Source organism: Cnephaeus nilssonii (assembly GCF_951640355.1).
Source record: "Cnephaeus nilssonii genome assembly, chromosome: 18".
In the NCBI taxonomy this organism is placed as follows: domain Eukaryota; kingdom Metazoa; phylum Chordata; class Mammalia; order Chiroptera; family Vespertilionidae; genus Cnephaeus; species Cnephaeus nilssonii.
The window spans coordinates 37433798-37457411 of record NC_137089.1 but is presented as its reverse complement, the minus strand read 5'-3'; the positions used below and the strand labels follow the sequence as shown (position 1 = coordinate 37457411).

The window sequence follows — 23614 nt, the reverse complement described above, 5'->3', positions numbered from 1 at the left end:
AGGCAGAGGAGAAGAGGTTGGGAAGCAGCATTAGGAAACAAGGAAGACACACCTACCTGTCCTGCAGGGTCTGAGGTAGGGGGGTTAAAAACAACAACAAAAATCTTTCCTCTAGAAGTCTCCTGGGGAAGTAGTATCATCAAATGATAGTCATATTTCAGTTAGGTTTTATAAAAAAAACTAGAGGCCCGATGCACAAATTCGTGCATGGGTGTGGTCCCTCGGCCTGGCTGCCAATCAGGCCGATCGGGGCCATGGGAGGTTGGCCGGCCGCAGGAGGTTGGCTGTGGGAGCGCACTGACCATCAGGGGGCAGCTCCTGCATTGAGCGTCTACCCCAGGGTCGTCAATGTGCGCCATAGTGACTAGTCAACCGGTCGTCCTGGTCGTTCTGTCATTTGGTCGCTTAGGCTTTTATATATATAGATGAAGAGAACAGTCAGCATAGGCTGAGTATGTGGAAGTTTCCGTAACCATGAGATTGTGAGTTCCCAGGACCACAGAGGAAAAGGTTGAGCCTATGAGATGGATAAACAATTTCTGAAGTGTTACCTGTTTATCCTCTTACCTGTGTTTTCTTTTGCAATACACCAAAAGATTATCAAAAAGAAAAAACACCCGTTCTTGAATGTTCCCAGAAGAAATTTTCAGTAAGACTCCACACATCAGCATTTCAGTGCAGGTGTCAGTAATGTTGGACCCCTAAGTCAGGAAAAATGGAGAGAATGTCTGATTACTTATTAGAAACTTTCATGTGTAATTCTTTTTCTCTTTAAAAGCATATTTGTTTTTATTTGAAGATGCAATATATGGAAAGGATTAAAGCTCAAACAGCACAAATATTTATACACTGAAGGTAGGTCTCCTTCCTTTCCTCTCCTCCTTCAACAAAAAGAAAAAAAAAAGAGATTGAGTCTTTTTGCTATTTTATATATGTATGCATACTTAAGCCATCTATGATACATGTTTCCTATGTTATTTAAAAAGGAAATTATTTCAAACCTCAACAGGATGCTAAAGATTATTAGAGAACATCAAATAGCAGGATAATGAAACAAATCCTGGACTCTAAATTGAACCAGGTCAGAATCATTGCCATTAACCAAAAGAGCTGAGAGGATCCTAAAATAGTAAGAAGCCACTAATCATTTTATCTGCATTTAATTATCATTCAGCCCACTACTAGTATGTATCAGACAATGTCTTAGACACTAGGGACCCAGAGTTTGAGACATGACCCCCACTCCCAAGAAACACATACAACTAGTGGAAGAAACAGAAATGTGAATGCAATTATATACCATGTGCTCATTGCAAGAATAGACCTTTAATAAAATGAGGGTTGGTGTGAGTGAACGGTGATGAATATCAGGGATGGCTGTGTGTGTTTATGATTATGTGTGTTTATAATTAATGATATGGTTCATTCCATGTTGTGGTTTCAGGCACAATCATTCTCCAGTAATTTTCTTCATTGAATTTATGAAGCACACCATTTAAATATCACCTTCCACTATAGTTGAGATCGGTCTGAATGGATGAACTTCAGTCACAGACTGGGGCCCAGAGCAGCCCATTTTGACACCACTGCTCACCAACAACATATCTTCTTGCGGTGTGTATGTCACGCCACAAGATCCAGCAAGAAAATAATAACAATTCGAATCTAATTTGTGAAGAAGCTGAATAATTGTTCATCTATAATTTGAAACATATAATCGGCTGTCAATTACTTATACAGTCAGGATACATGAAAAACTATTAAGTTTCAGGCACCATTACAGAATTTAATGGGGACGCATGATAAATTTCATGAGCAGACACTTGTTAGGTGCCAAAGTATACTTTCAGAAACTGACAAGAGCCAGAAAAGGCAATTAGAAGCATGTGTATTTATTTTTGGTTTCTTTTCTAATTTCCACGTCTCTTCAAACATTAAAATCATAATTTATGAAAAACTGCAATAACAAAACAAATCTCTTCTCAAAAGAAACAATAAAATATAATATTGCTAAACCAAATTTGGACTCTTTTGAGAGGGTGTGTTTTTTTTTTATGTTAACAATTTATCTCAATATAAGTTACATAAGGGTTCATTACTGATTCTTTGCAGCTATGAGATGGCAAAAATCAGTATAATAGGAAACCATGCACTGATTATCTGCCCATTTTCAGCTCTCTCTGCTTAACACCAGGGACTGTCTCATTCATCTTGCCAACTGAAGGATGAGTGTCAGCATCAGAAAAACACAGACTGACTGCAGAGAGGAACCATAATCTGAGGAAAGATGAGAGATGAAAGAGTGCTTGAAACCTTTTCCTTCGTATACAATGTATTGCCAGACAAAGATCTAAGAAAGCGGGACCCATTCACAGCAGAAGAAAAGAATACTGACCAGAAGGACAAGTAGATGGGTATTTCATAAGAGAACAGTTCTAATATCAAAGCAGTTTCTTAAGAAACTTAATGAAGCATTTGAATATTCTTTTTAAAAAATCTTTTAAAACTACTATGAAAGTCAAACATGGAATGAAGCCTATCACATTGTTTTATTATACAACGTTGTCTTTAAATGTATGCACTCTCAAAAAAAAAAAAAAGACTCAACATTTGAGTCACTGTTTTTGAGATTCAGATTGTTAACTGAAATTATAACCTAAATTCTGTTATATATTAGGTAAAACAAACTAGTAATATAAATTTTCATTTTACCAAGATAATGTCCCAATCAAATTTCCCCCCAATTGTATTGTGAAATTTTGATCAATTTTTTATGTGGATTCACTTTAAATGCTCTTTTTTCCCCACACCACTTATCCTTCAATAACAAGGACTATCTATAAATTAATTCTACCTCAAGGCAGACAAGCTGTGTCTACCAAATCACCTTGTAGAAGGGACAGAAAGAAACAGGTCTCACCATAACCTTGGCAAGACTCACAGTCATGAAATAACAAGAGAACATGACTTGAAGTCAATACACTGTCTGACACAAACTTCATCAAATGTAAGCAACAAACAGGTTCCAAAAACAACAAGAGCTCATTTTAAAATGGTCTAGTAGCATTGTATGTCTCCTTGTAAAAAGGTGAGCAAGAGGTGTCAAATTTCGATTGTGTCTTTTTACTTTCTAAGACACAATTAATTATCTTGAATGTTATTTTTCCAGCACCTTCATATATTAATAATTCACTCTCTACCTTTTATCATATTTTTCCTCTGATTTGAGAGATCAATCTATCAAGGACGTAAAGCTGAATTACTAAATGACAAAGTTTATTGATACTTCTTTGTCAATATTGGGCATATTGCTCCAAAGATTGCTGTTATAATTACAATACTATCAACCAACTAAAAAGCAGACTAAGACTAAGAATGGTCCTGTTCTACGAAATGAATCAATGACTCTAACTAAACAGTTAATCAGTTTCATTTCCAAGCACATTGGTCATTGCTCTACAATTACCTTTAGTAGAATATCTGGTTCAATGTTTGGAATGTTGAATAAGACATATGACTCAGATATAATAAATGATATTAATAATATTTTAGCAGTGTTATTTTTATTGTTTCCTTTGAGAAGAAATTTGTTTTGTTATTGCATTTTTTCATACATTATGATTTTAATGTTTGAAGACACTTGGAAATTTAGAAAAGAAACCAAAAAACAAATACATATGCTCCTAATTAATTGCCTTTTCTGGCTCTTGTCAGTTTCTGAAAGTAGACTTTGGCACTTCAAATATGAACAATTAAAAAAAAAAACTACAGATCTTCTGTGGGAGCAGTCACTACCTAATGCTGACTAAAACCTAATTTTTATAATAGGCAAATTTATCAGAGATTTCACTGTAAAAAAGCCTTCATCTTCTGAATGGGGAAACAAGACCCTAGATAATTAAGTTACTTATTTGAAATAATAACCCCGCTAAGGTGAAAACAAGGGAAATTCATGGCATATCACACTCAGATCCCATTCGAGAGAACAAGAACGTCACCTTTAAGGTGGTCATAAAAGGTCTGCAAGAGTTCGTAGAAGGAGCTGTTTCCCAAGGTTAGCTAATGACTCCTAACCTCAAAAATTCAAGAAACTATGTCCTGTAAAGGTCATGCCATCAGACATCTGTCCTTGATCTGCCCTAACCCTGCTAGAGCCACTCTAAATATACGCAAAGCTGTCTGTAAACGGAACAAAAACGCCTGTTAGCAATTCAAAGAAAGCCCACTTCCTCCCAAGGCCAGAGTTCATCCTGGATGATTGTGTCCCACTGCCTTGTGACCTTTGGAGTCCTATCAGATAGCATTTCTCCTAACCTTCCCAGAAGGGACCAGGCAGAGCACAACAGCTTCACCACTCCCCCTGCTCTAAGGTGGTGGACTGAGATAAGGAATCAGGTTCTTATCACAAGTCATCAGACAACTGGCTGGGTCCAGCTCCAAGCTGCAGACCCTCAAAGTCCCCAAACTCCCGAATCACTGTACAGCCATGTCTCACGCAATCATTTTCAAATCTCCTCAAGTAGAATTGAATCACTGTACAGCCATGTCTCACGCAATCATTTTCAAATCTCCTCAAGTAGAATTAGTGTTGCCACTCTTTTTGGAACCCAACATCCAGGAGACCTGCTGGAACTGGCGTCCTCTCTGAACCCCCTTTTCCCCACCACCACCACCCCCCTCCCACCCGCCAGTATCCTCTGTGTCAATGCCCCTTTTTTCTCTTGTATTCCAGTGTTGTGTACTAGGCAAGGCTGCTGAGGTCGAGGCACCCACCACTGTGGGTCCCATATGACACAGTATGGCCCCCATACTTTCCTCCCTGGAGTAACTGGCATGTAGAGCACAAGAAATATCAATACTTTAAAAATAATCAGCCATTTCTGCAGTAAACCTGATTTTCGGGATCTCTACGAGAAGGAAACAAAATGATTACAGATCCTATTTCCACAAAGTGTCGAACAGAGACTGTGAAGTTTTTGTTTTGGTAAAAGGCATACAAACATCCCTAACAAATCCTGCAGTTTTTCTTCCAACGTTTCAGTGACAACAGAAGAGCAAAAGCAAACTTGAGCACATTTTTCTCATCCCAGCAGGACAACTGCTCCCTAGAAAAAGAATGATTATCATGAATCAACTGTAAAACACACAACCATTCTAACTGATTGGAATAAGTAGCATTTGTGCTGAATGTGGGGTCACTCTGGACACCTGAAATGGAAGAATGCAAATGAGGAGGAAGCTACATCAGATCCCAGTAAGCATTTTTAAAAATTCATGGGAAGAATGGATAAACAGGAGCATTCCCTGAGGTCAATGTTTGAGATTTTTTTGCAAGTCTAAATGGCTGTAATTTTAGATCTAAATGGAAACCAACAAACTGAAAATAAGAAACAAATCAGTCAATTATAATGCTTCCCTAAAGATAAAAGCAATCCACTTGGATTTGTGTGATACAATATTTGGTTAGAAACACTTTAAAATTGTTTTATACTTTTAAAAACTATGGTGATTTGCTTACTTTATAACAATAAAAATTTATCCAAGACCAAAGCTCATGCTCATCTAAATGAAGACAATGAAAAGAAAATTTTAGTTTATTCTTTATGTAGCACTAAAGTAATATAGGACTCCAACCCCATGAAGTAACTGGGATTCAAAGTCACTATAGCTGGAAACACATTACAGATTCTGAAAATCACTCTTCTTTTGCTTTGTTATAATTTAAAAAATTCTCTCTTTAAAGAATCATGAACCCATACAATTTTTCATGTTGAATGGATCTTAAAAATCACATCACAGGACTGGCCAGTGTGGTTCAGTTGGTGGAGTGTCATCCGATGCACCAAAAAGGTTGTAGGTTCTATTGCCAGTCAGGGCACATACCTAGGTTGTGAGTTCTATCCCTGGTCGGGGCACATATGGAAGGCAAACAATCAATGTTTTTCTCTCTCTCCCTCTCCCTTCCTCTGCTCTAAAATCAATAAAAACATTTTTAAAAATCATATCACAGCTACTTCATTCATTTTAGAAATGAAAAAATTAAAATTTAGAGAGATTAAATGAGTTTACAATTAAATTTATCACCTAATTTACAGTCTCAAAATAATATCACAGCACACATATGAAGCCTTAGTCCCCTTCTATACTCTCCCCAGGAGTCAGGCTGTACACTTACTGACCAAAGTTAAGACAGGGAAAAGGATAACCATGATGCTCAAATACTGAAATATCAAAGCTGATAACCCACACAGTGTCCACTGGCTCTATCACAAAGCTTGGGGTTAAGCCAATCAACTGCCACTTTAAAAATATCTCAAAGTAAAAATATTTCAAAGCACTTTTCAGAAATGCTTATAGCCCCCTAGCATTACTTAGGAAAATGAGCATCTACAGTTCCATCCAAAGCCAATCAGTTCTACACATTGCATGAGAAATAGCAAAGCTACTTTTAAGCTCGATTGTTGAGAACAGTGCATGTACCTCCCAGCCTTCAATGTGGGACTGCCATTCCTCCAACACTTCTAACTTCTCCATCTGTCTCTTGGCCTCGTTGATGTTGGAACAGACAGCTTTCATGGCTTGGAGAGCTTCCATCACTGCTGCGTAGTCACTGTGTTTCCTTGGAGTCCGCTTCAGCAACTCCTGTGTATACACAGAAAACAAATCGCCCTTTGATCTTCGGCTTTCTGGTACAGCAGGTTCAGGCTGACCGGGAAAGGAAAACTACAAAGATCATGAGAACCACTTTCAGAAGTGACGTTACCACCTCCACTAAGATTAAGATAAAAAAACAAAAGGTTGAACCAATGAAGACGTGGTACCCTGATAACGCATTTTGCAGTTACTTCTATTTTCCCCTGAAAATTGTTTTTAAAAACTAAATTAGATTTCTCTTTTCAAATTGTCAAATATCTCACCTGCAGAATGTAATTTTTTATAAGTTTGACTTTTGCTCCAACAGAAGTACACTTTCATATGTTAATTTCATTTTCCTAGTCTTTAACAGAATAGTAAATCTTTAGATGAATATTCCCCATGATTTCAAAAATAATTTAAGTGCCTTATTTCCTAATAATTTTGAAGACATTATAAAAGCATGTCATAAATAAAACAAAACTTTTAAATAATGTCTTTGTTACTCTAACAAAATAAATATTTCTAATTTCCACAATACTCCATCATTAAAGAAACAATTTATGCTGTTTTCATCAATAACTCAAGATCATGCTCTGCTATGAATGAACTGCCATATGCCCTCAATAGCTTTATTTTTCTTTTGGTTTTTGGAGAGGGGTTTTGGGCTTTTTATTCTTTTTCTTTTTCCATTCAAGATAGCAGAACTAGAAGTGATCTCTAATCTTTTAAATATATTAAAAGGTCTTGTTAGTTGTTTAGAAGCAAAAAAATTAAACATTTTCACCCACTGTCTAGACTCTAGACAGTTGTGACCACATTGCTTTTCAATTAGTCATTTGTTTCCTTACTACAGTTGCCATCATCATGTAACTAACACAATTACAGAAATCCTGAGGCAAATCTTTGTAAGAATTTTCTTAATTCTTAACATACAGTGGGAAAATATGCAGTTGCTATATTCTTTTGAAGTCTGTTTTGTGTTTGTTTGTTTTTTTACCAATTTGCCATAAACTTTGACCTTGCAACATTACATCATTCTCAAGACAAGGTTTAAAAAGTTATGCTGGATTACAAATACATATAAGAGATATGCAACGCTCTCGAGAAATTCTGAAGGGCAGAAATATTTGTGAATCATGCGAAGGAGTCAAGTCAGTCTGCAGGACATGAGATGGGGGACCTGCTGGAAGTGTCCCCACTGGGTATTTGCAGCGTCAAGACGGGAATTTAGATCACGTGAAATAGTGATGAGTAACAGTCGTCTCCGTTACCTGCTGTGAATCCAAAAATTTCAAGTTCCACAAAAAAGATCAACATATGTTTTCTTTAACACACAGCCTAACCCCCTAACATTTTTCTCTGAGTAAACAAAGCCATCCAAAAATCAAAGAGACCCCCAGCACAACTTTTCAGCTGATAGGACCAGGATGAAAAATAGCAACACCAAAGTGTCTACTATACAATGAAACACTTTTTCATGTTTGTGAAGACAATCTTCCAAAAATGGGAAAAGATATGACATCTCTCCCCTGCTTGAAGGTGCTTTGAAATAACCTTTTTCCTACGTAAGGAATTGTCCATGATCCTATCTGTTGAAAGGCTAGCTCAAGCACTGGAGGGCATCCTTATCCAGAAGGGAGTGATTTAGCACAACTACTTGCCATGCTGCACCAAATATCACTCTGCCTTCTGACTCTTAAAACAAACAAGTCCCTGGGATTCCAAAACGTAGGCCAGGAATAACTGCAGTGATGAGTACAGACGCAAATCTGAGTCACCAGCTTGGAAGTCTGAAGGGACTCTCCCAACAACAGGCGTCACATCTACACCAATCCTCCCTACCCTCTGGACTGTGCCAAAGCTCTGCAGAACTGGAGATCCCTGTATTAGCTCCTCTCTATGGCTTACCCAAGCATCTTTACTTGTTTGTTCAGTAAGGAGAGATGCTTTTCGAAGAAATTTTACACAGAAACCCAATTTATGCCAAAAGTTATAGTAAAAGGTATATTTTTCATTCAAATGTGTAACATTTATTTTATCGAAAAGTAAATCAATAAGAATACCAGTTAATATGTCCAGAGCATTTCAGAGTATTTTTAAATTTGGATACCAAGTAATAATTAATATATTAAAATAAATCAGAATAAAATACATATGAATAATAATGGCTAACATTTACAGTATATATACTATGCTAAGTGGCTTATTTAAAATAGTCCAAATAACTATTAGGTAATAATTTATACATACATATATATGTAAATATACACAGATACATACATACATACATACATAAAATTACATGTACACATTCTTGTAGGTATCTGCTATAATTTTGTCATCATTATTCTGATTCACAAGTGAAAACCCAAGGCTTTAAGAGATGACATTATGTGCTCCATCATACAGCTGTAAGCAGAATACTTAGGACTTTACTCATGTGCTCAACCACCACCCCAAACTGCCTATCCTGATGCTAATAGTTCCAAAACGCACCCTTTCCAGAATTACTATTCTAATCTATTCATAGGTCCTTGCAGAACAAGCAGTAATTCATACTTTACAATATGTTTTTCATAAAAAAAATGTTGGTCATTATAATGAGGCAATGTCCCTATGACCATTACTGAAGCATTTCCTATCTTCCAGAGGCAGTATTTTCAGGACACTGTCATTCTGTGTCCATCATTTACTGTCCCATGTGATGCTGAAAGCTAATTCCAGCATGTCATAAATGCAAGAAGTTTCATCAAAAGGTTGATGGGAAAAAAAAAAAGGTTGATGGAACTTGGGGACTCAGCAGGGCTGAATACATATTATCTGCTGCTGGAAAGCTAAGGGCATTTCCCCACACCTAAAGATTTGCATATATTATTACCTGCTGCCAGATAGCTGAGGGCATCTTAATCTACATGTTACTGCCTCCTGCTGGCCAAACACCTGAACAGCCGAAGGCAGTTCCCCCAAAACTGACAATGCCTACTGTATACCAAACCTTAATCTTTGATATGTATATCTGCTTTGCCTTAGGACAATTTGTGTTAATAAAGAGCGAGGGGTCCGAGATTCAGAGAACTTGGTTTCTAAAGCTAAGCCCTCCTCTGGCTCCCTCATGGATTACAAATTTATATTATATTTCTAGTCTCTTTATTAATTTACACGGCAGCACCTTCTCCAGATTCCTGAACCCTTCTAGATGCTGGGAAAGACCCCAGGCAATGTGGCCCACTCCATTCCCTGTAATAATGATTTAAAACCAGGCTCTGAAATTATATAACGTTGACCTTCACTTTGCTAGCACCAATGATAGAGTAAATCAAAGAATACACCAACAGAGAACTTACTTAACATAAAAAAGATAAAGTGCTATATAAACTGGACATAATGTACTTAATGGGATCTATCTTGAAACTAATGCATTTACTCTAAACGAAACTCAAACAAGTATGTTTTCTACAAAGAACACTTCTTGTTTCTTTTCTTAAAAGATTTGTTTCCTACTCCATATATAAATTAGTGACAAATTAGCCAGTGTCCCCCAATGACTACAATATGCCCTTTCTTTAGAATATCAGACTATTTAGAAGAAAAATAATAAAAATAATAAGCAAAATATGCAGGTACAAGGAAAATGCTATGATAAAGTAAACACATAAAATACCTTCAAAATGAGAGGGTACTTGCATATTCTCTGTATTGGAGTTACTAAATATCCTTCCAGGGGAACATCTGTGTTCTTCCGTCCTGAAAGTAGCATGCAGTTCTGGGGTGGAAATAGGTATAATTAATTACATTTTTAAAACCTGTAGCTATAAAACTCACTTCTATCATGAAATTTTCCAGTGAAAAGGGATGAAAGCATGTCTCTATATAGCTCCTCTGAAAAGATCACATTCAGTCACAAATAACATTCACAGGAACAAGAAATACCTTTGCCTTTCATATTAGTTATAGTAGTCAATATGTGTTTTGGATCTATGTCTCGAAAATTAATTCACATATATTCTCCTGAGTATTAAGTCTGAGAGAACAGAACTAGAGATGGAGGAATGAATAAATGGGTGGACGGATGGATGGTAAATAGGTGAATAGATGGATTAAATGGATGGAATGGTTGAAACGGGTGGGTGTGTTGATGGATGGATGGATTGACGGATGGGTAAACAACAGACAGATACATGGATGTATCCTCTTTATAAAGAGTGGTAGTGTTGTTTTGTAGAACAAGGTTCCATGTATACTCTACCACTGACTAATGATGCAACTGGATTGAGATACGGGACAGTTTTTATTTTTTTTTCTCACAGCACTAGGAATAGCCAGAGTATCATTATTTGGGGGCCAGTTTCCAAAGCCCCAATTCCCACATTACAACACAAAAAGGGCCAGATGACACGTGCACATGAACAACAGGACAAGAGACCCAAGTTTAGGAAATATAAATCTTTTATAAAAGCAGCATGAATGTCTAACCATTGCAGAGGAAGATCTCTCAGGCTGTTCGTGATGCAAATATTATTTAAAAGATAGGCAGAACAGCCTGGCCAGCCTGGCTCAGTGGTTGAAGCATCATCCCATGCAATGAAAGGTTATGAGTTCAATTCCTGGTCAGGGCACATACCTAGATTGCTGGTTCAATCCCCTGTTGGGGCACATACAGGATGACTGACAGATCTCAGAGGGGAAGGTGTAGGGATACTGGAAGAGATTAGCCAAAGAACATATATGCATATATGCATAGCCCATGACACAGACAACAATGTGGTGAAGGGGGGTGCAGGAGGAGGGCTAGGTGGAGGAGGGCAAAGGGGGGGAAATGAGGGACATATGTAATAGTGTCAACAACAACAACAACAACGAAAGAAACACAAGAGACCCATGGTGAATTGCCTCCCAAGATAAACTTCTAAATAAACAATGGATCAAAAAAATCACAAAGGAAACTAGACATTTAAAAAAACTGAATGAAAATAAAAACACATGTCAAAATTCATGGAATGCAACTAAAGCCATATATAAGGCAAAACTCACAGCTTTAAACACCTACATTACTAAAAGTAAAAAAAAGTCTTAAAGACTTTCAACAAACTATGAACATAATGGAAATTTATCAACCTGATAAAAAACGTCTACCAATAAAAAACTACAGGTAACATCATACTTAATGATGAAAAACTGAATGATTTCCCCCAGAGATAAGAAACAAGGCAGAAGTGTCCATTCTTACTACTTCTATCCAACACTGTACTAATATAAGAATTTAAATCACAGGATACAACACTAGAATACACAAGATACAAGAATATACAAAAGTCAATTAAATTTCTATATACTAGCACTGAACAATCCAAAAATTAAATTAAGATAATTCCAATCACAACATCAAAAAGAATACTATATTTAGGAATAAACTTAACAAAATAAGTACAAGACCTGAATACAGATGCCTTAAATATGACTACAAAAGCACAGCCATAATGAAAAACAATTTAATGAACTGGACTTCAACAAAATTTAAGACATTTGATTTTCAAAAGACAATTTTTAAAAAATGAACAGACAAACCACACTGGGAGGAAATATTTGCAAATTATATGACTGATATAGGAACTGAATCCAAAATAAGGCTATAGCTCAATATAAGATAAACATTGCAATTTAAATACAGGAAAAGATTTGACTGAGCATTTCACTAAAGAGAATATATGAATGGCTAATAAACACATGAAATCAAGCTTAATATAATTGGTCATTCAAGAAATACAAATAAAAATCACCTAGCATGGCTATAATTGGAACTGATAATACCATGTGTTGGCAAAGATACAGAAAAACTGCTAGCCTCATACTGCTGGTGGATATGGCACAGCCACATTGGTAGTTTCTTAATAAGTTAAACATAAACGTCCTATGACCCAGCAATTCTACTCTTAGTATATAACCAAGAGACTGAAAATATATGTCCGCAGAAAGACTTGTACATAAATGTTCATAAAAGCATTATGTATGGTAGCCCAAACTAAACATTTCCTGACTTTTCTACATTAACAAATGTCTCTCTCTGAAATGGCCTTTCATATGTGGTATCTTTAAGGTCCATCATTATTATAGCCACTTGTTGACCCAATGTTCATAACTGGCAATGGATAAACAAAAATGGTATATCCATTCAATGGAATGTTATTCAGCAATAAATATGAGTGGGATGTAGATCCATACAACAACAAGGATGAACCTCAAAAACATGTTCCTCAGTAAAAGAAGCCAGGCATAAAAAAGTTTACAGGGTGTGATTTCATTGATATAAAACCTGCAGAAACGGCAAATCCATAGAAACAGAAAGCAAATCAGTGATTACCTGGAGCTGATGACGGGAGTGGAGATGGGCTATAAACAGGCATGAGGGACTTTTGGGGGTAACGACCATGCTCTAAAGCCAGATGGTGGGGGTAGAGCTAAATGTCATTGAAGTCTACACTTACAGCAGATTTTTCACTGACAATTAAATTGGCCAAGTAACTGCCAAAGTACGCATTTGTGTTATCCTAAATAAATTAAATACGCATTTTTGCTCTATGAAAACTGAATAAGGAAAACATGTAGAAGGAAGATCAGTCTTTAAACTTCTTTTCTACCACACCCATCGTTTGCTTCCTTCCTGTTACTTCCCTACTTACAGCTCTCTTAGCAGAAGCAAAGGAAACCCCAGGAAGTGGGGGATACAAAAGCAATGCTGAATTTGTATAAAGGTCTTCGCTCCCTGGGAACCTGTGGGTTTCACAAGCAATTCAGAATCAACCAGGAGAGGGCATTATCAGGGTGTCCCCACATACTAGCCTCTCTCCCAACTCTCACCTCCTGCGTTTATGAAAGGACTCTAGCCTCCCAGACTGGATTCGGTAAGAGCTACACTGACGCGATTCCTCAGCTCTTGGCGGGCCTGCCAGCAAAGAGCAGCACATGGTAACACATAAATAGGTACTCACCAAAAGAAATGTCCGGATTGTTCTAATTTTGTTAAGTTCCAGAAGCAATTTTTGTGCCTTCTCATGGTTACTACAATATTCATCATAAATACGAAACTTGTCTTTCTGTGAATTCAAGGAAGAATGAGTTAGAGTCATTTTATTAGCCATTTTGAAATAGTAACCTGTGTGATGTTTATGAGCAAACTTTATGAAGTGTTTAGTATGTATTAAAAACTATACCACATGTATGTATAACTACATTTTATTTATTTCTTCTCTCTGATCTATGAAAAATAGCTGTAGAAAGGAGCTAGACATATTAATTACGGTCCAATAGGATGTGTGCAAAAACAGGTAAATGAACCACGTGGTAGGAACTTACAGAGAAGGGAGTCCCTAGCTTTGCTGAGAGGATTCATATACAGCTTTAAAAGGGGAGTAATGTGAAAGCAAGTTCCAGAGAGATGAGTCCATGATTCCCAGGCAGGGAGAGGAAAGAAAGCATTGCAGGTAGAGGGAAAGTGTACACCAGATCGCCCAGGGCTCTAGACACACGGCACCCTGCCTTTCACCATCACCGAGCTGGGCCGTGTGTTTAAGAGGAACACTGACTAACAGGAGAAAGGCAGTAAGTGACTGAGGTCAGGCAGCCACTGCATATGAGAGATCATTTCAGAAAGATATGGTATATAATAAAGAGGTAATATGCAAATTGACCATCACTCCAACACACAAGATGGCCGCCCCCATGTGGACACAAGATGGCCACCACTAGATAGCCAGCAGGGGAGGGCAGTTGGGAGGGACCAGGCCTGCAGGGGAGGACAGTTGGGGGGGGCAGGCCTGCAGGGGAGGACAGTTGGGGGGACCAGGCCTATAGGGGAGGGCAGTAGGGGGGACCAGGCCTGCAGGGGAGGGCAGTTAGGGGCAATCAGGCCAGCAGGGGAGCAGTTAGGCATCAATCAGGCTGGCAGGGGAGTGGTTAGGGGGTGATCAGGCTGGCAAACAGAAGCAGTTAGGGGCAATCAGGCAGGCAGGTGAGCTGTTGGGAGCCAGCAGTCCTGGATTGTGAGAGGGATGTCCAACTGCCCGTTTAGGCCCAATCCCACCGGGATCTCAGATTGGAGAGGGTTCAGGCTGGGATAAGGGATATACACCCCCCGCCCGTGCAAGAATTTCATGAACCAGGCCTCTAGTATTAGTATAAAAAATAAGAAAATGGTAACTATATTTAAGTTGTCATATTGCAAAGAATTTACAATTTTATGTAGCTCCAAAACACAAAGCTAGAACCACTAGGTGGAAATTGCAAGGGAGTGATGGGCAGTGATTGGCAGATTCTGGATTAACACAAAGATGTTCTAACAATTGGAGCTGTCACTAAAAGTGATCAGGTAAAAACAAACAACTTTCACTGATACTAGAGACAGGACACTTACAAAAAGAGGAGGAATTCCGCCATCATGGTCTCTAAGCTTTCCTCCATCTGTAAGGTTTTATCTAATTGGCTATGATCAGCATCTATCAAAGCAGCACCAACCGAAGAGGAAGACAGAAAATGTATAGATCAAATATTAAAACAGAAGGGTGTCCCCTGGCCAGTGTGGCTAAGTTGCTTGGGCATCATCCTGTGCACCAAAAGCCAGTTCGATTCCCAGTCAGGCACATGCCTGGGTTCTGAGCCCAATGCCCTGGAGGGGGATGTGTGGGAGACAGCTGATTGATGGTCCACCCTCACATAAATCAATCTCTCTCTCTCTCTCTCTCTCTCTCTCTCTCTCTCTCTCTCTCTCTCTTCCTCCCTCTCTAAAAGTCAATAAAAATATTCTTATATATAAAAGAAAGAAGTGTGTCCCCAGAAACTGTAAAAAAGACATGCAATTAGAAAGAAACATGGAGTGCTATTTTACATGGCCAGTAGGAAATGTATTGAATTACTTATTTCAAGAGATGGTTCATGTAACATTATTATATTTAAGATCATCTTTCTTGAAATATTAATGTTTATTGCATGTAACATTATTATATTTAAAATCACTTTTCTTGAAATAAAAAAATTAAAATTAAAAAAGAGAGAGAGAGAGAGGTGGTATGAACCAGAATAAAACAAACTTCAGAAATAGTTCAGCTGAATGCATGGATGACAGATTGATCGTGTGTTACAGAGGAAATAAGCGTCAGGGTGGAAGACTCCCAGGTGCAGTCCTGAACTGAGATCGCAGCCCCTCCAGCTGGCAGAAGCCTAGGATTCTCTCAGGAAAGGGAACCGGCTGGGTTAAGTGGACACAAACATGCCTGGCTTCCAGCCGTTCGTCTTCCTCCACCCAAGGAGCCTCTCCCATTAATATAACTATCTTTACGAAATAGTTTCTAATTACAAAAGTAACATATACAGCGCCTGCTCACTAGCATAGAGAAAGACAGAATTAGAACCTACATATAGGACGGGGGCATAGGGGACCAAATACATGGTGACAGTAGATGATTTGACTTTGGATGGTGGGCACACAAATGCATATACAGATCATGTATCATAGAAATGTACACTTAAAACCTATTTGACCCTACTGACCAGTGTCACCTCAATAAATTTAATAAAAAATATGTGATGAATAAAAGGAACAAAAAAAAGGAAACGACGTATAGTTACCTTCATAAAACACGAAACAGAAATTTAAAATAAACAAAAATTGATTTCAATGACAAAATACTCTTACCCATTATTAATAAAACGTTATTTGTACAGCATTTTGATAAATATGGATTCAAATTAGTATTCTGAATATTAGCATCAGTGGAATGGTATAACTAGCACATTTTTTAGATAAATGCTTTTTAGTTCTGAAAACAAGTTTCACTATACAGGAGGCTTTTCACTTTGCAAATCGTTTGCATACATTATTTCAGCTATTGTGCCCAAAGAGATAAAAATGATCACACAAGCATGAGGTACAATCTGAAAAAGCGGAGTTCTGGCTTGTTCTGCTGCTCGGCTCAGTACCCTTCTGAGAAGCCATCCTTGAGAAAAATTCAGGCACCGACATCCATGTACCTAGAGTGGCCGGGTTTGTTCACCTCCAGGTTTGTCACCAGTGGATTAACAAGGGAACATTCTGACTGATCAAAGGCTCCGCACACCATTATAAGAGTAAGGCTTTTCTGCCTCAAAAGAGAAATGCTCCATGTTTGAGAGAAACATAAAAATCCATTCATTATGAACAGCCTGAAAATTCATTAGAATTCAAAGCTACAGAGGATGCGAAGAACTAACTTGGGAAAATGAAAAGGCTGTTTATTCTTCACTGAATAAAATGGATGATGTGGGGCCCTCTCCTCTTTTCTGGCCTCAACTGGGAGATTTCATTGGCCTTAAAAGACCCCAAACTCTTGGTGTCAGATTTTACTTCTGATGCTGAATTCCCACATCCTACCGGGCCAAAGGCTAAACCTCAAAAAGTAGGGGATAAGAGCTTTTAAAATAAACAGAAATGTATCCTACAAAATGAAGAAAGCAGGTTCCCACTTCTTGCTGAGCGTTAGGTTCAGGATGCAGGCATTCTTCCACCACTTTTAAGAATTCCTTATGTACCGCAAGGATGTCTTCAATGTTTGAGAACAGAATCTGGAAATAAATGTGTAAGTAAGTACAATGGTAAAGCGAGTTAAAAAAAAAAAAGTCTATGCGAGTATAGTGTTCTCTTCCAAGCTGAAAACTTCAGTGGATAGCTATCTGTCCCACATCCATTCCTTCCTCCCACCCAGCGGGCAGAGGACCAATTTTGTCTGGACGTCCTCCCTCCTCCCACACAGCTTTGGGAACCAGAAACCTATTCCTGGCTCTCCGGAAAAGAGTGAGTGACTGAATCCAAGCATGGTGGTCCCACCCCCATTCACAAGAATTGGCTGTGGGTAAAACATTGCCAGCAGATTGGCTGGCAGGCTTTTTGATCCTAAGAAGGGTACCCTGGGATGGCTAGCCCTTTTCCACCTCTGGAAAGGAACTTTGTCTGGATAGCTACAGGGTTATTTTTGCAGCTGTGGCAGGAGCAATCCAGGGGCAGAGCTGATAACCTGGATGGCAGAGGGAAGAGCTAAAGAGAACCTGGCAATTTCATTAATTAACCTCCCTGAGTCATGGGTCCTGAACATTTGCTTCTGTCTGAAGTGCCCAATCTGACAGCCAAAGTATCTTCAAGTCAATTTGAGCAATAGAGGTCTTTTGCAACCAAAAGCATGCGAAGTAATATACTACTACTCCCCTAGTAGGAGAATTTGAAAGTTAGTGTTTAACTTATGGGGAAATAGGATAAGGAGAGCCAATAAAATCCTGGGAAATATTTTATTTTCCGTAAAGTAAAACAGCCGGTTAGCATCAAAAAGAAAAATCAATGATGATTTATACAACTTAAATGAGTAATAACGACTACAGCACAGTTCATTTTCATTTACCATACCTTTGTTTTCCCCAAAGCTCTGCAAAATCATCCTTCCGTAGTTTAAAAGGAAATGTTTATACATTTGTCTCTGAGTTGCAGATACTATTCGGAGTTTCCTTTCTGCACCAATGGACCATCCCGGTCGCTTGTTCTTTAGTGATCAGGGACTGGGAGCTGCATCTGCCCACACCCTATCTTCCTGAGCCACCTCTAGCATCTGCCTGACACAGAGCTCAGCTCCCTCCCTCTCACAGACACTCAGGTTCTTGGTCTGGGTTTATGTTTCTCTTTCCAAACTTGTCTCAAAGCTTGGGCAAAAACCATTTCTCTATGTCTCCTATTCCATCCTCTTCATCACCATTTCTTTCCCCAAAGTCTGGTTTTCCTTTTCTAATTATGACCCACACAAGTACATGGCACAAGAACGTATACCGGGACTGAAAGAGTCCTGAAGAAACATCCCCCAGATGAAACTTCATCTAGGAGGAACCTGTGTTTGGGGTGAGGGCCCACTGTCCCTCCTCACCTTCACTGTTTCCTCTGTGACATTTTTGTCAACTTTTGATGCTGCACACTGGTTCATTCGGAGTAAGAATGCCTGCATGGAACAAGAGAAGATATAAAGGTAATAACATTAGATTAATGAAATAACTGTGCTGATACACTTAATGTGTTTTTTACAAGAAACCAAAGCTTACAAATCCAATCATTGTTGAATATAGTTTTATCATAAAAGGGAGACTCTTTGTGCATTGCTGTTCCTATCTAAGAATTATATTTCCTTTATAGTTTTGAGTCAGGGCCACATAAATGTGAATTAAATTTATCCACTGGAGTCTCAAAGTTCTGTGGTAAATACTTAAGAGTCAGATGTTTCCTAAACTTCTAAGTATTATGAAGTACAAAAGACCAAAGTCTAATGAAAAATAAAGAAAAGGATTTCTGATTAAAAACAAAAGGGCCAGAAATTCTGAATTAACCCCTTTAGAACACAGAGAGATTGAGAGGGAGGGAGAGAAAGTGACTCTTCAGGAAGAAATGGAAAGATGCCCCCTTTTTATCTCCTCCTCCAAGTTTTAGGAAGCCATAATGTATATTTCTGGAATCAGCTCGGGGTTCTGCAGAGCCCTATGGTAGACAGATAATTTCATTAGCATTTTTAATAACCTGGATTCTTCATGATGATCATTAAGCTTTGGTCCATAGATAAATAAGCTATTATTTTTACAAAGGGGAAAAAAAGAGTAGAATGAGTTACTTATATTGAGCCTCAAAAAGAAAGTTTAGAAGGAAAAGGAGAAGAGGCTTTCCATCAAGCAAAGTTAATTTGTGTCCTCAAGACATTGTCCAGTAACTATCTAATGCCCGGGTGAGGCCATTCTCTCCCTGTCTGTCTCAGGACTCTACCCACTACCTGCCAAGTGAGGGTAAAACTGAGCAGGGCACCAGCTCCCCAGGGCACAGAGAAGCTCTAGGGACTCTCTGGACCCTGTAGCAAACAAAGTAAGGTAAGAATCCCATTTTCAGCATACTAATTATTTAGAAGATTAACAAAACCCAGATGTGGTCACAGTGTTCCAAAATTACCACCCTCAAGACATTGCTAGTAAGAGTATAAAATGGCACAACATTTCTGAGGACAATTTGACAACGTATCTCAAGTTTTTAAATGGGCATTCCCTTTCACTCAGCAAATGTAAGTCTAAAATTTATCCTAAGAAAATACTCAGACAAGGGGTTTCGGTGTGTTCATTACAAAAGTGTATAAAACAGTTATCTCTAAGATAGCATTTAGTGAAAATATTTACAGAGTGGTATACTTGATATGTACACACATATATGTACACTCATACATTTATACACACACACATACAAGTATATATACTTATATACATATGTGCAAGGTCAGTATACTTGCATCCTGAGAAAAAATATGTAATATATACCACAATGCAAACAGTGGTTACCTCCAGATAGTAGGAAAGCAACCTTTGTACATTTCCTTATTTTCAGAATATTTGACTATTAGCCTGTTATAACTTCTGTAAAAAGAAAAACAAAACTATTTGAAAGAAATAAAACAAATGAGCACAAGCTCTTACTCTTAACATTCGTTTTAGCACCATCTTTATTCCCGATTCAACCAATTCATACTTCGTATTCATAACTACAAAGACACATCAGTACTAATAGCTTCAATAGAATAAAATAATTTAGTTGAATTAAATAAAATGAAAAAGAACATAGTAGATATTGCCTTAAATTTTTTTATTTAAAAAACATGATACAGCCCAGCCGGCATGGCTCTGTGGTTGAGCATTGATCTATGAACCAGGAGATCACGGTTCGATTCCCAGTCAGGGCACATGCCCAGGTTGCAGGTTCAATCCCCAGTGTGGGGCGTAAAGGAGGCAACCGATCAATTATTCTCTCTCATCATTGATGTTTCTATCTCTCTCTCCCTCTCTCTTCCTCTCTGAAATCAATAAGACATCATTTTTAAAAAATGATACAATTTTTTGAACTATTTTCTAAATTTACATTTAATTAGCAATGGAAACACAGGTTTTGAATTGTCTGACTCTAAGTGTCCATTTAATTAGTATTACTCTGTTTAATTTTAGTTTTGTTTTTCTTGAATATTTTTCCACATCCTCATACCAAAAATGCTCTTTAGACCTTTCCATTTAGTCTTAAAATAACATGGGTGATTTAGTTGCCTTGTTTACATTTCAATATTGACCACACAGTAAACAGGTAACCTCTCATGCAAGCAAAGCTTAAACTTCAAGTCTAGACTTAAAAACATTTTCCTCATAAATTGAACTCAGTCACATCCTGAAACCAATAAATTAAAGTAAGGAGGTAGTCAAAATAATTCAAAATATGAGTGAGAAGAGGAAATACTAACTAATAAAGTAAACTATGTCTTTAATCTGACTTTTTATCTTCTTATCCTCCGTGACAATATGGAACTTTCTGCTTAACTATAAAAGACAGAAAACCTGGAATTTATTAGCATTTCTGACCATGCGTTTATTTTTCCCAAGAGCCCCATTTTACACAGCAGTGAAGGCAGATTTTTTGATAGTTTGTTGAGAGTTCAAACTTATAAAAAACTGGTTGGTATTTTTTCACAAAATGTGTAAATCTTCCTTCTTAAAAATAGAGATAAATAATGTGTGTTCAGATTCATCCTTTAAAAACCAGTATCTATAAAGTCCTTTCAGACTTTGGTAACTGGGCATTCAATCTTTCTCATATCAATCAAGAAAGCATTAATACCCTAGTCACAAAAACCTGGGAGGGAGTGAATACGCTGTTTATCTCCGCATTCAGTCATTCTCACTGGTCCAGAATTTTATTAGAATTAGATCATCTTCATTTTGATAAAAACATATTGGAAATAAGTACTGGCAAATAGCTTCTCATACCAGTGATTCTCAAAACTTTTATTGTGTTTTAAGATGTGGAAAGTTTCTTCCAAATACAGATTCCCGGGCCTATACCCAGAAGGTCTGATTCAGATTGGTTCAGGCCCCAGAAAGCAAGCTCCCTAGGATGCAAATAAATCTGCGTCCTGATGCAGTTGGTCTCCAGACCACATGTTGGTGACCATTCCTTTAGGTTCATTCTTCCAAAGTCTGAAAAAAAAACACAGACTTTGAGAAACAAGTGAATCTGAATGGAAAAAAAAAAAGGGTTCATTTGTTTCACCTTGACTTTCAACTCTGTCAAACTTCCTCTATGTACAACACCCTCTCATTCAGCCACTTGCGATTGCTAACACCACGCCAGAGGACCCTGCTCCCCAATAATGAAAATCACAACCAACGAGTAAACAGGTCTTAATAATCTCCAAGTCACACTTGGAGGAAGTGAGGCTCGAAGGGGTGCCTCCAGATACCTTTCAGCGGGCAGATGTGTCAGCTTGCACTCACTCGCCAGCATTCCCCTAACTTGATTCAGAAATCTTCAACTTGCTCCCCATGTTGTTTTCCTCTTATCATGTATTTGGTAAAATATGGCAAATGCCATGTATGAATTAAAGTTTAAGAAAGCAAAAATGTCACAAATTTGCTACAAAGAAATCAAACGAAGGAAGAAACTAAAATACAACAGGGAGATGAACACAATCCCCGGTCCCTTATTCTGCCCACTTGGGTCACTGACAGCTCAAAAGTGAAGTCCATGATGCGTTTAACTCTCAGCACAACTGCTCATGTCCTAATGTCAGTATAGTCAATGATCTCTCTCAACTCATTTTTGTCCTTTCCACTCTTTCTTTTGTCAGGCACACACAGATCTCTCAAAAGTCCCACAGATGTTCATAGTCTATACTTTTAATTCTAGATACCTGGCGCCAATCTGAATTTCATAATATTGTACAGGCAGTAAACCTTATTACTCCTATGACTATTCGACATTCAGAATGATCATAGCAACAACTTGTCATCTTAAAATGTGGCCAATTTCATATGGATAGAGATAGGTAAATTTTATATATAAAGGTGAAAAGGGAAAAATTTAAGAGGGGCTACACTATTGCAAGAAATTGTATACTCATTTCATGAGAATAAGTGGGGGGGAAAGGGTAAATATTTTCCTTTTACCTCTTGAACTTAAAACAATATTATCACATCAAAATTCTTTAGAAGTTAAGTTATTTTGTTTTGTCTTCCTGAGGGAAAAACAAAGTCCTAATAAATGACAAAGACTTGTCATTTGAGTGTGTCTTGAACACCTGCTTGATAGTGGTACCGTTTTATTGCAGTGGAGAAGTCTGAAGGAGCAGTCGGTTTGGGGATGAAAGAATCGGAGTATGTTCTTGAGTTTGAGATGCCTACTGGACACCAATGTGAAGATCTCAAGTAGGGCGTTAACTGTGCCAATCTGAAGTTCTGAGGAGAGAGCGGAACACAAAGACATAAAGCAGGAAATAGTCAGAGGCAGAAGGCCAACGGCCCCACTCCTTGAAGAATGCAGATGGAGAACACAAAAGGCCCAGACAGAACCTTGGGGCCCTCCAACATTTAGATGTCAAGCAGAAGAGAAACCAAAGAAGCCAAAAAGGTAGGAGCAAATCCAGAAGAATGTGGTATCATAAAAGCCAACAGCAGAGTGTTTCCAGCATGAGGGAGTGGTCAGCTGCTTTAACGGTGCTGAGAAATCACGTCGTGCACAAACCACACGCGGCTTGACAACACAGAGTTCGGTCACTGTGATTTTGACCTGAGCAGTTCCCAGTGGAATGGGCAGAGGGGGAAACGGAGGAAGCGGAAATGGAGCTGTTGCCACAGAAAATGTTTTAAAGACTTTAAAGTTTTGCTGATACCGGGAGCACAGGTATGGAAATGGATTTGGATCAAGGGAAGGTTTATTTTTTAAGTTAAATAATACGATCTCAATCCATCCTGCAAATCACATATTATGTTCCTTTAATATAGTGAACCTTTTGTAACCTATCCAGTGTACTGGAGCTCACCCTTCCCTGCACACCTATTGATTCCTAATTTGTTGAGTAGGAATCCTTCCCTAAACATGAAAAAAATGATAGACATGCATATTGTGGTG

At 38.1% G+C, this 23614-nt stretch overlaps 1 protein-coding gene across 1 annotated transcript in view; it reads right to left on the bottom strand.

Moving 5' to 3' along the window:
* The window catches only part of PREX2 (phosphatidylinositol-3,4,5-trisphosphate dependent Rac exchange factor 2), a 220664-nt gene that overhangs the window by 144608 nt on the left and 52442 nt on the right, over nucleotides 1–23614 (bottom strand). The window contains exons 2-7 of the mRNA XM_079796248.1: nucleotides 18567–18638; nucleotides 17104–17226; nucleotides 13623–13727; nucleotides 10298–10399; nucleotides 6481–6642; nucleotides 568–701 (exon numbers count right to left, since the gene is read on the bottom strand). Coding sequence (XP_079652374.1) covers nucleotides 568–701; nucleotides 6481–6642; nucleotides 10298–10399; nucleotides 13623–13727; nucleotides 17104–17226; nucleotides 18567–18638 — 698 coding nt within the window. The remainder of the gene's footprint in view (nucleotides 1–567; nucleotides 702–6480; nucleotides 6643–10297; nucleotides 10400–13622; nucleotides 13728–17103; nucleotides 17227–18566; nucleotides 18639–23614) is intronic.